The sequence below is a fragment of the Zophobas morio genome, unplaced genomic scaffold (genome assembly GCF_036711695.1).
Source record: "Zophobas morio isolate AGI-343-1 ecotype UQ-CSIRO unplaced genomic scaffold, CSIRO_AGI_Zmor_V1 ptg000078l, whole genome shotgun sequence".
Taxonomy (NCBI): Eukaryota; Metazoa; Arthropoda; class Insecta; order Coleoptera; family Tenebrionidae; genus Zophobas; species Zophobas morio.
The window spans coordinates 220,215-233,220 of NW_026972183.1; the positions used below are offsets into that span (position 1 = coordinate 220,215).

At 31.4% G+C, this 13,006-nt stretch overlaps 2 protein-coding genes across 3 annotated transcripts; both read right to left on the reverse strand.

Annotated features, from left to right (window-relative positions):
* Nucleotides 1–1,008: 1,008 nt before the first annotated feature.
* Nucleotides 1,009–3,977, reverse strand: LOC135143943 (uncharacterized). Of its 2 annotated transcripts, XM_064075841.1 has the most exons (6): nucleotides 3,183–3,977; nucleotides 3,072–3,122; nucleotides 2,068–2,160; nucleotides 1,562–1,648; nucleotides 1,309–1,509; nucleotides 1,009–1,252 (listed from the first exon to the last, which is right to left on the reverse strand). In XM_064075841.1, exons 1-6 carry the CDS (start codon nucleotides 3,646–3,648, stop codon nucleotides 1,053–1,055), a joined length of 1,098 nt encoding a protein of 365 aa, XP_063931911.1. In that variant the 5' UTR covers nucleotides 3,649–3,977; the 3' UTR covers nucleotides 1,009–1,052. The 2 variants fall into 2 exon arrangements, with proteins under 2 accessions (XP_063931911.1, XP_063931912.1); XM_064075842.1 differs by lacking the exon at nucleotides 2,068–2,160.
* On the reverse strand, nucleotides 3,648–6,937 carry LOC135143922 (uncharacterized). Its single transcript, XM_064075824.1, has 4 exons — nucleotides 6,802–6,937; nucleotides 4,776–4,940; nucleotides 3,980–4,724; nucleotides 3,648–3,786 (listed from the first exon to the last, which is right to left on the reverse strand). Exons 1-4 carry the CDS (start codon nucleotides 6,935–6,937, stop codon nucleotides 3,648–3,650), a joined length of 1,185 nt encoding a protein of 394 aa, XP_063931894.1.
* Between the last annotated feature and the right edge of the window lie 6,069 nt (nucleotides 6,938–13,006).

Here is a 13,006-nt window from a genome sequence, read left to right on the forward strand (position 1 = left end):
CGATCCCATATTACATACGACTGCAATAACTGTATAATCACAAATAAAATTTTCAATTTAAAGCTGTTTAGCTGGTTGCTAATCTTATTATTACTGATACAATGCCTCAACAGAGTGAAAACTCCAATTATTAGGCAAGGAGCATAAAGATTAACAAAAAAAGTGGTGTGAAATTAGCAAGTTTAAAATCTTAAGCACAATGAATGCTAGACAACTCGATGGAATGTGCTGTACTGATGATATCAAACAAGATCGAAACTGCCGGCTACAGTTTTCCAACACGTTGTCTAGCCTTCGGGGTGATTGCAAATTAATGTATTTTAAATTTGCCGCTAATTTGATGCCATTGGACGTAACAGTCGATACGTATGCGTATACCATGTTTCCTTCTACCATGCGTTGGATATATGTATGACGGCGACGTTGCCAAGTTTCAGAGGTCAGAACGTACAGTTTATATGCCGGAGGTAACAACATACTAGCAGTGTATAAAGGTAAGCGACGCCAGCGCCAACGGTCTACAGCTAAACTAAAATAAAAAGTTGCGACTATGGGATGCACGTTATGACCTCCAGACGAAAATTGAAAATCAAGCTCCTAGCGCCCCCTGGATGATTAATAAATTATTTACAAGGCAAAACGTTTCTACCTCCGAAACCGGAGGTCAGAACGTTGTAGATGAGGTGACAACGTACTATTAGTATATACTTCGGAGGTAACAACATACCGTGCATACATATATGTATGTCTAACAAACAGTTTGACCTCAAGTATTATGTGCACTCTTACGTGAAGCCAAACTGTATGCACCGGAAATTCGCTATGATCGTGTTTTACTGGGTGCCTAACTTAGGGGGAAATGGGATTAAATTCATTTATGTATGTACTTCGTGGTACAGCATTCTAATATAGCACTTTAAGAAAATTTAGTTTCAAATTAAAGACATTATTTTCACTTTATTTCTAATAAAACATAAAACAGAATTTGAATTAGGTTATTATCTTTATTTATAATTATTTATTACGGGTACATATAAAAGCAAACACAATGATTACATTTTTGATCTTTCATGTTGCAGAAAACTTTTTATAGAAGCTGTGGAGCGCCTTCTGAGGATGGGATGTTTTTTAATTAATTCGCTTATTTCAAATCCTGATGGATACAATTTTTCCGCAATGTAGGTGCCAAAAGCTTTACGAACAAGCTGCTTTTCTGGTGTACTCCAGGGACGTCGAATTTTTGCAGTATCACCTAGAATTTTTTCCTCAGATTTGAAATGTTTTAATAAATAAAATCATTAGACCTACATTTCAAGTAATTGGTTTTAATATAGTGTTGCACCCACTGCCTTACTTGCTGCGCCGTTCGGGTTTGCAGAGTTTTTGAGTGAGCAATAGCTTCTGAACATTCTGCCAGACTAGGTACTGTTAATTTTTCTATGCAGTTTTTAAACAGAACTTTTGCTGTCGACTTTTTTGGTGTCAACCACACACGGCGTTTTGTAGTCACTAGAAATTAAAGTTTCTGATTTTTAGGATATAAGTATTACTGTATACTTACTTGGACCAAGGGTTTTTTGAATGTGGGAAACATTTCCGGGGTCCCACTCATCACTACTTCCACCGCTGTATGGTTCGGATGATGGAGCTAAAATGTTAAGATTCAAAATATAGGCAGCTTATTAGTCTTATTAGCCTAAACTAGCGGAACTATGATTTAACAAATTTTTTTTCTTAAAAAATTACGTGAATAATTATTGCAATCTGTTAGGAATACAGAAACTAAAATTTTAAAAGTTAATTTCTACAAGTGAATCGGATTTATTACGGAATATATGTTGTCAATGTCCTTTTACGGAATAACTAAAATCCTGGTAAAATCAATTGTTTAATATTTTCTGAACCATCATAATGTTTTTAAAAGGTTTAAATACATATATTCGTATGAAACGTTAAATTATAAAGTTTATAATGTTATAAAAATTGTTACATAACGCTTTCTGGTGCCAATATTCGTTAAGTGTCTGCAGAAAAGACTTTTCAATTTAGTATGAAACTAATACTTACAATAATTAAATTTTCTAACAACTTTTATTTTACTTTTTGGAGTCGTAAAAACTGGTTCCTGACTGGTACTTGGCGGAGGAGTTAAATTCCCAACTAAAAATATATAATTTAAAATTTGTCAATCATCGCAATCATTCATGTCATGGGGCGAATGGCTACTTTAATGTGTTCTCAACGTTTCATGACTGTATCGACTTTTATTATAACAGATGATCTCCGAAACATGCTGGAATGCCAACCAATCTAATTATCGCCACCAACAATGTGATGAGGTCACCCTTAAAACTGTGTATAGTAGGTGTTATTCAAATTTTATAAAGTAACATACTCCTAAATGTATACTTTCTGGATCCGCATTGTTTTTTAACCTTAGAAACCCAAATTTTTAGAAAAAAAAACACAAAATTGTTTGTAACCAAATTCTCTAAAATCTTGCGAACGTCGAAATATTGAGTCTATACTTGTAATAATATTAATAATAATAATAAAATAATATTTATTATACTTTAAAAATGTACACAGACATTAAGTAAGGTCAAAATAAAAGAACATAAATACACATATATCGTATACAAAACAATTACACCTTAGTATATTGTACATCAGTAGAATTAATTAAAAACCTGGCTTATAGATCTCATATTTAGGTCGTAAAGTGGAGATTCTAACAATTTTTGTCTCACAGTGTTCCTAAACTGTGGCTCCGGAAGTGCTGCGATATTGCAAGGTAAGCTGTTAAAGTATTTAGGGCCGTAGTAATTAATTGAATTACGGCTTTTATATATTCTGAGATAATGAGGTATATACCATTACCACTCCGAGTGTTATATAGATGTCTATCACTAATTTTTGTATAGTTGTCTAAACATTTTTTTGTATGTATTAGACACTGGTAGACATATGATGCCGGTACCGTGAGTATGCTCAGGAATTAAAAAGTTCTCTCCTAAGTTCTTTATTAAAAAACTTAGCAATATTTTGTGAATTTAGTATTAAGTGATTACCTTCAGTGCAAGTCCTAACAGAACAATTTGTGACAAGAGGTCGTTCTATATCTAAAAAAAAAAAAAAACATAAGTGTTATAACAAAATGCCTATTTCTTTTCCAAAAATACCTGGATCAATAGTTTTGTCTTCATTTCTTTCACAAATTTCGTCCATGGTCATTTGGCTTTCTTGATCTAAGATTTTCTTTATCATTAAATCACCTACAACTATCTGCTGCCTGTAATACTCGTCGTGTATATTTCGTTGATGACCCATAAAATTAACGACGGTTTCTTTTTGATGATCCTGAAGGTTCATTGTTGAGGTCTTTGTTGCAAACTGTTTTCGTAGAAGGGTTGTTCTTATAGAACATGGATTTTGTAATTTTGCCATAGCTGTATACTTTCTAATTATTCGACACGTTTCTAAAGTTCTGTATCGCTGTCCTACCATTTTCCCCGGCAAGCCAAAGATATAAGGGTTATCGTCCGATACTCCAGCCTGACTTCTATAGTCATTAATAAATGTTAAATATTTCTTTATATAATGGGGAATTATAACTGCCACCGTTCTGTGAAGTTTTCCTCTGATCATTAATTTGTATGTGCAATCAACTTCTTTATTCTATTGTCACCTAAATTGTTGAGCAGTTCTGGGAGTACTGTATCACGCAAAGTCTGTATATTTCGAAAATCCTCCACAAGTATTCTTTGGGCTTCACCAGCTCGTTTTCTATTATAAACACTGATACACATCAGTGTGAGTTCCGCTAAAGTCTTCCAGTGTGTAAAAGAAAATTCTTCAGTCATGAGTCTTGTAAGTTTTTGCTGCATTTTTTAAAATGTAAATTTTAAAATTTTCAACATTTTTTGTCGTTGGAATGATACTTCTTTTCGTCATCATTTTTTTTCTTTTCATTTCACACAGATCTCTATGGGCTGGTTTATTTATTTTACCAGGAACTTCTGTTTTCAGGAGTTTAAAAAATCTTTTAACAGCTTTTTCGTTTCCATCGTCTCCTCCTCGAATATAATGACTTTGCAAAATATTACAACAAATTTTTAGATAATGTGTTATGGTCAATGCGGATGTTGATTTACTGTACACTGATGAATTATTATCAATTTCTCCCATCTGTTTTACTGCTTCAAGTGCCAAATCAAAATGTTGAGGGTAGAACAACTTATGAAATTCGTCAATGCTATTATCAATTTTTTTCACAGTTAAAAAATATGTCGCTAGAAACCTCAATTTGTTCCGTATCATATACTCCTGGTGTTCTCTATATTTGGGGACTAAATAATTGCCAATCAAAATTAACAGCATATCTTTTTTGACAGTATCCAATATTATATTCTGTTTCATTGGCGGCAAAATTTTCTCTTTTAGTTGCAAACATGCCGCCGGATGAATTTTACTAACCATGGCACGAGCAGCTCTTAAAACAGATCTACTAGCATTTTTATCTTTCAGATCTTTGCAGCAGTAGGCATAATGACGAGATAGTGTTATCTGTGAATAAAACCCTTTGCAATTAGGGCATGGTAAAGAGTCTAGTGAACCTTTTTGCACTCGTCTGATAAGAATGGGATTCTCTTTATTGCTCTTGTTGTAATTATAATTGCCACTTTTTCGTAGATTTGCTATAATTTCGCAACGTTCAGGACTACCTGCAATTTAAACTTACTTAATTACACATTCCAACTAACTTGATAACTAACCTTTATTGAAACTTAAGAATTTTCTTACTTCTGCCTCTTCTGAGTGACAAATTTCAAAATGACGTGCTAAATTAGTTTTGAGAGTTTTGCAAAAAATGCAAAACTTCTGCTTGCACGAATAGCGTGAGTTTGTTCCATAATTTTTTGTTGCTAGACGTTCGGATACTGAAATAAAACAATAATGACAAACATATTTTACATTGTATTATTTAGTGCATTAATTGCCTCCATTGATCGACTTGTTACTTTGAACTTTTCTCGACGTTTCATGACACCTGAGTACGAGTGGTCCACGTTTCCGTCTGCCTGTCTGTCTTCTATGAAGAGTTTTATGAGATAGAAAATGTCCGAAACTACTAGACCGATTGTTGTCAAATTTTGTATGTTTGTTAAAAATATCACGTTTAACATAATATTCTTAGCACATAGTTAATTTATGATGTAGAGGGTACAGCGCTAACCAAAATTTGTCTAATCATCTCCACCAACAATAGGATTACGTCATCTTTAAAATTTATAAAATAACATACTCCTCCACTTGTGGTTTATGGATTACTGTTGAGTTTTTACCTTAGACATCACGTTTTTTGAAAAAAAAAACAAAATCTTAAAACATTTTGTAATTGAACTTTGAAACTGCAAAACCGTACGATCTAAAATGTTACAAACGTATTACGTTTATCGGAAGCAATATAAATCGGTAATCAATATTAAACTTATCCATTTACCCCCTCCCAAAAAATTGATGACATTTCAAAATTTTGTCAAATAAATCTTATCTAAAATGCGCAATATCCTATGCCTCTATTTTTGTGATTTAGCAATGCATTAATAGCTTTTAGAATTACTTATAAACGCTGGCTTAAAAAAATTTATAAATGAGGGAATTTATTTTATTGATCACAGTAAGAACGACTCACTTTATGTTCTCGAAAATTTGAGTATACAGCACCGTTATTATTAATATTAGATTGCACCTATTCAAATTGATATACGTATGTTTCCTAAAACGTTGATGACGTTATCACAAACATTTTGTGATGGACAAACTCACTTAAAACACACGCACAATATGCTCCTTTACCTGTACTGTAACAGTTCACACATATTTTAGATTTAATTTATAGCGGTTATCATAAAGAAATAAAATTTGCAAATTAAATTTTGAAGAAGCCGTATTTGTTCGACAGTACTTCACGGGCGAGTGAAGTTGTGGCAAAATAATCTTCGACCGTTGGTAAAGGGCTTTATTTTATTTGGAATCACAGAGAATGAAATAGTAAAGAATAATTTTTACAACGCGAAGATTATCTCCATTCCAAATGACTGCGCACACAATTAAACATATTATACACTAAGATCGTTGAAGTGTTAGAATTAGGGGTACAAATATTTTTAATAAGCAAAATTGAGCACAAAACATTAGTATGTACTACTTTTCAAAAGAAAATTTGTTAGTGTTTTTTTTATACTAATTTTTATAAATAATTCTGTGTTGCCACTTTCATTAACTAATGAAATGTTTTCAGTCAAACATCGCTTTTGTTTAAAAGTGATGATAACCTGTTTAAAAAAAGTGAATGTAATCCACTTTGAGCCTGTGTGCTAGATAGATATTCCACATTATTTGTTCTATTGCTTGAAATATCAGCATGCCCTACTTAAATTAAAAGAGTAATTTTTACATAAAGACACATTATTTCTAAAAATTGCATATTTTTAAAATTACACACCCACATTATACATTAAATACCTAATACGATTACGCTATGTCTACGTGGCAAGCATGTGGATTCAAAAATAAAGTCAAAAATGCGAAAAATAATTTCAACGTGTACCTATAATATGGCTCGACGAGTCTAATAAAAATCGACGAAGACGACAGACAGACGGAAACGTGGGACCTTTTTTATGCCTCAGAGGTCATGAAACGTCGAGAAAACATAAAAGCAGTCATTTGTCAAATGGACCCTATTTCATTACTTCACTAGTTCAGGCTGGAGAAATAAAATTATTTCGTTCTTACCAATTAGTAGTTTTTTTTCTTTATTTAGTTGTTGTTTCAAGTCTTCTAAGGCTTCAAAGTTTCCTGAAAGATAAAAAAAAACAAAAATTATATTTACTTTGTCCTTATAAAGATATATGTACTTGGTGCATTTCATTTGTAACCAAATAATATTTTATGATTTCTAACAACCCCGTAAATGTGGTCGGCTTCTGTGGATACTTGTCACATCTGTTCTGGGTAATTTTAAAAATTGGCCCACAGAGAGGGTTCAGATTTAAGAGTGTTTCAATCTCTGGATATTTAAAAAATAAAGATTTGTTCAAAATTATATTCAATAGTCGTTATCAAGCATGCTGTTATTATTGTTGTGCGGATATCAGCAGCAGCTAGGCATTCCGTACTCTCAAAGGGTTAGATGGATCATATATCTAAAATTTCACATTAAATTTAAAATTGTACGAAGCGGTTTTCCCTTCTCGTTATGAAACACCTCAGGTGTGTATGCTGCACGTTTAAAAGGTGGAGAAATCCATTAAAAAAAACAACAATAAAATGTTATTATCACTACAAATACCGGAAGCAGCGATTCTGACAGCGAAATAAGTGACAGTAATTCTGTAAATAGTTCTGACAGCAACAGTTAAAAAAATATTCATTTGTGCAGATTTTTATTTTTGCAAGTTTATAAGCACAAGTAATAATAATATATAATGAAATTATACTGGGCGTTGTTATAATAATTTTATGTTTAATTAATTTTTATTTAAACATGTAGCGACGTGTTTATAATTAATAAAGTCATTTCGTTATCATGAAAATTTTTCTGCTTGAAATTTTACTCAATTTGAAATAATACGTCCTTGCCTTTTTACCTACTCGGGATCGAAGCTCACAACCACTGTCACTTATGAAAATACAGCCCTATTTATATATATCAGGATACGGATGTAATGCATCAAGAATATAAGACTTAACACTAGGTAACTTTTATAACCCTGCAATCATTGCACTAGACCAGTTGAATAAATTAAGTATTATTGCTTGAAAGTCAAAGATAGAAACGTTACTTTAATTTAAATTTTTAACTATAGGTGGTTACGTAAATTCGATTTTCATACTTACCATCAATACATATAACCTTAACATTGTAAAATGCTTTACTTGATCCTCTCTCTATTCTTCTCTGGTTTTTCTTAATAATTTTTTCGTCGCATACATCGAATACCCCATTGGAGTAACGAATAAGGGCAAACCTTATACACATAATACCACGGCTAAAAAGGAGAATTAAAATTATTAATAAACATTCATTTTCAACAATACATTTAAAATGTAATCAAACTGGACAAATATTTAAATGATCTATTTGGAAAGGTTATTAAATAGATTTAGACTTTTTATGAAGTACCATACATTCACAAATAAATCTTAAAATACCGTACTAATAAGAAGACGTTTACTATACAGAGTAATTTTTTAACCTGAAAGTTTCAAATATTTCGGAAAATAAGTACTCTACAAAAAAATGTTAAATAGGAACTACCAGTTTTTATTACAGAATCGAAATCTACGGGTAAAGGTACAACTTTTTTGAAGACGAATTTCGAGTATTTCCATAAAATGTTGTATTTTTTAGTGCCAATGTATTGCAAAATCGTATGCATAGGTTCTCAGTGGGAGAAATCAAGAAAGTTTGAATTTCGTCGATTCAGCGCCATCTACCACGAATCGAAAAAAAAATTTTTCAAACAAATCATATGTATTTTTTGCCGTAGACTCCGAATCTGCAATAACAAACAGCAGTCCCTGTTTAAAGTTTCGAAACCCCTCCCCCACCTATAAGGAGAGGAAGCGGGGGGCTAAATTTACCACTAATGTATTTCCCCCGGGGCATAATTAAATTTTGATTATGGACATTTTTTTGGAGTGTTTATTTTTCTAGATATTTGAAAGTTTCAGGTTCAAAAAAATCACCCTGTATATTTACGTAAGATAACATATCACGAAGCATTAGTACAGTGAACCGTTAAAAAATTACTAATTAAAAAATATATAAAAATTAATGCGTTCTGAAATTAACCACGCCACTGGATACCGGATGAGCAGAATAAGAAATAAAGCAGAAAAAAGTATTTTAAGGACAAGAGTTTCATTTAATCAAAATTGCCATATATGTACTTGTGAACGACCTGTGATTTTACTGCAAAAGCAAAATTAGGCGGCTTTTGTTTTGTTTTGGTTAGGATATCGTAAATTCTCTATCAGTACCGACACTAAATGAAATCAACTTACTTGAAGAAACTGCCGATGCCGTCACGAATCACACAATCTTGTAACAAATTAATTAAACAGCACACTATAAACAGAGTATAAACCCAATAATGGACCACGAACTTAGCCACCGTATTGTAGTCCAAATAATATTTTACGCGGGAAACGAAGGTGTTATTGCGACACAAAACAGCGGAATTTAGACAGAGAAATGCATATTATTGCATAGTGCATGCGTCATAAAAACGAGCGAAATTGAAATCAACTACAACCTTGCAGTATTATCAATTCATCTATTAGGTATAATTCTTAATAGAGAATCATTAGGTTGGCTTTAAAAACGAATTGTGAGTAAAAAATGGAAAAAACAATTATAAGTAGATATTTAAAAGATGAAGTTAAATTTTTAACAATTTGGCACGATCCGGCAAAATTATAAAATATCACTGGTTTCTCAATTGGTAGGCTCAATTTTTACAAAAAAATAAATCAGTTAAATGAAAAGATTCGTACTCTTCGTTTCGATACGTGATGCCCAACAACTGTCTTTACAATTTTAGGAATATCTGATATTTGCGCAAAATTTTCAGTAAGTAGTCAGTTTGTTGAAATCACATGTACAGTGCCTTTTTTAAAGCAGACTACAGTGATTTGTATTAAAAAAAATTGTGGGTCGTGTTAAGTAAGTTTTGTAGCCGTAATTTTCAAGTGAAATTTTGCTGAATGTTGAACTAGTATTTTATAAATCGACTTCAGTTCATTTTAGTGTACAGAACAAAATAATTACAGAATTATAACAAAAAAAGAACATTAATTAGTTTAGTTACATACGTGAAGAAACTACTTCGTGAATTTGTGGCGAATTTAATGCATTCATTTTTGCTGAAATTTCGTAATTATTTTGCTGTATGTAATGAAATGTACTAAGCTGATTTATAAATTACTTGTCTAAGATTCTGCCAAATTTTACTAGAAAACTAATTAACATAAACCAAAGTTTTTAGCACGTAAATCCCTAAGGCCATCGTTAAAAAAGGCAGTTGTATAATATGTAGGTACCTCCAAATCCCAGATTTAACAAAATTATCAGTCCTTCTAATTATTTTTTTAAAATATTAGAACAAATTAAAAATTTGGCAGTTTCGATCCATGAAGGCAAACTGTAGCTTATGCATTTTGAGATGATTATGTAAACATTCAAATTTTCGCTTTGATGATTTACCTAAATATTTTAATCCTTTAACATTTTTTTCAGCTAAACCTGTGTGAAAGAATCACAGTCCTAACTAAGAAAATAATGATATTCATAGTAGGTATCCTTAAAACCTCAATGTTTAGAGAGGATTCTGTGAAAATTGAAACAAAAAAAAAACAAAGAAATTGGTAATAAATTAATTTGATATTTATTAATTACGATTCATGGCGCCAAAAATAATACCAAATACCTCTATCTCCAATTTTCAGAATATATTAGACATATTTATATTTTTAATTGTCAATTGACGGAAGTCACATACACATTACTTCCAAATCACGAATTTGAAAAAAATTGATACTCCTCTAGTATTTTTAAATTTATTTTGCACACATAACCTGTATTGAAGATTTGGCATTTTCAATTCATGATGCCAAACTGTATCTACAATTTTGAGAATACATTTATCAAATTTACATTTTGAACTGTCACTTCTGAATTATGAATTTTACTAAATTTATCAATACTTTAAAATTTTTATTAAATGATAACATACATTGAAAATTTGCGAATTTCGATTCATGACGCCAAACTGTATACACAATTTTTATACGATATACATGCCAAATTTACATTCTGAACTGTTAGTTGACGTAAATCACATATACTGATGTACTTCTGCATGATAAAGTTGACTAAATTGAACATCAGTGTAAAATTAATGTAAATTTAAAATTTGTCAGTTTCTGTTCATGACTGTATCTATAGTTTTAACAATGTACTTATTTGTCACATTTACATTTTGAACTTCAATTGACGAAAATCAAATACACAGTACTTCTGAATTACGCACCATAAATGCTAAAATGGCACTGTGTTGTGGATATTAATTTTCGGAGCCGCAATTTTTACTTCTGTGACCTCATTAACATCAAATGAATTTGAAAGAACACACTAGGAAATTGGTTCTTGTAAAATGCTAATTTTCTGTTTAAAACGGTTGATAAATTCATACAACCCAGTAAACACAGTTACGTCGTAACGATGTTAATGCCACTTAACTCTGTCTACGATCTTGTTAGCTGTTACATCCCAAACTGCGTACATTTGCTTTCCCTGTGCTATGTAATGTAATCAACAGTGACCCATGCTTGTAACATACTGGTGACATCCACACTGTTTCAGACTAGAGACGTGCTCGCTGGTACATCATCATAACGTTGTGTTAGTATGTCGCTAGATTCTCTACATTTTGATGTATCTGTTACGTTTTATTTTAAACGCCAATATAACGTATTAAATGGACAGAGACGTTACGTATATATCGCAACATCGTAAACATATGACTCTCAGTATATTTTATTAACATGATCTATGCGATATGAATAGGCATTTCAGAAAATCTAGTTACCATTTAGGGATATGGATATGGAGAGTAAAATTTAGAGCTTACAGTAAATTATTATTTTATTCAATGTTTGAAAAAATATAATATGTAATAAGTAATAAAATATAAAAATTAATATAAATTCATAATATAAATAAATAAATATATATATGATTTCCTAATTCGAAAATAATACAATATAATTTACACTTAAAAAAAGACACAGAAACTATAAACTGTCGTTGTTTTTTCTTTCTTCAGGCGTTGACTAGAATGCCCTAGCCACTCTGAGCAGCGTTGTTCTACTTCTTTTTCTATTGCGGAATGGGTTTTCATTGTAATTTCTTCAAAAATAAAAATTGTAATAATTATATTTATTGCAAAAAAAAAATACCTTTCATAATATTCATTGTTTTTGTCCCAGCCACTTTGGAATTTTCCTACCGAACAAACAAGCTACAGCAAATTCACTGAATTTTTTTTTTTTTTTTAATATACCCCCCACATTGTTCTTTTTCCCATTACCACCTGTCTGGGACGATAGCAGTTCCTGAAATAAGAAAAGAAGAAAATATTTTTATGTGTATATATCGAGTGACTCTGAAATAAGTTCGGAAAATAAAACCACAACATCACGAAGTAGAGAAAATTTTAAGTAATTTCTTTTATCTAGTCCTAATTCAGGGGAAAAAATATCATTCAGTGCCATTTGTTTTCATCTAAGCAACACACAGCAAAAATAAAGAAAAAATTTAGTCACAATGGAAACTGAATAAATCATTGCCGCATGATTTACATTTAACAAGATGTTCCGTATTTGTTTCTCGAAACTGGAGCAGCAATTTAATTACTTTGAATCCGTGTGACAATTAAAGGTTTTTTTTTCCGAATCTATTTGGAAGTCACCGCGTATGTATAACATACAGGGTGCTTCACTATAAGACTTTTCTGCAACCCACTATGTATGTAACGTGTTAAGCGAAATGTGTCATGTTTAGTAGGTGACTAAAAAGTGTTATAGTATTACAGGCATCTACCTGTATATAATATCGAAAATTATGTTATATGTAAGTACATATAAATATATTTAGTCCAGTCATTTTAGCATAAAAAAGGGATCAACCTCGGAATGAGAGACAATAAGCTGAATTTTTGTATACGCCTTAATTTTGGCGTTCTAAAAGTTGTCTCAAAAGTCTCATAAAATCTCGTGTCTGCGTCGTAAGTTATTCAAGGTCAAAGGTCAAGATAAACAGTTTTTTGCAATTATCTCAGTTTCTATTGCTCCAATGATGTTAACAATTATTATCATAATTGTAGAGCACAAAATTTGGAACAAATTTGATTTGAAATATTTTTTCATGCGCTCA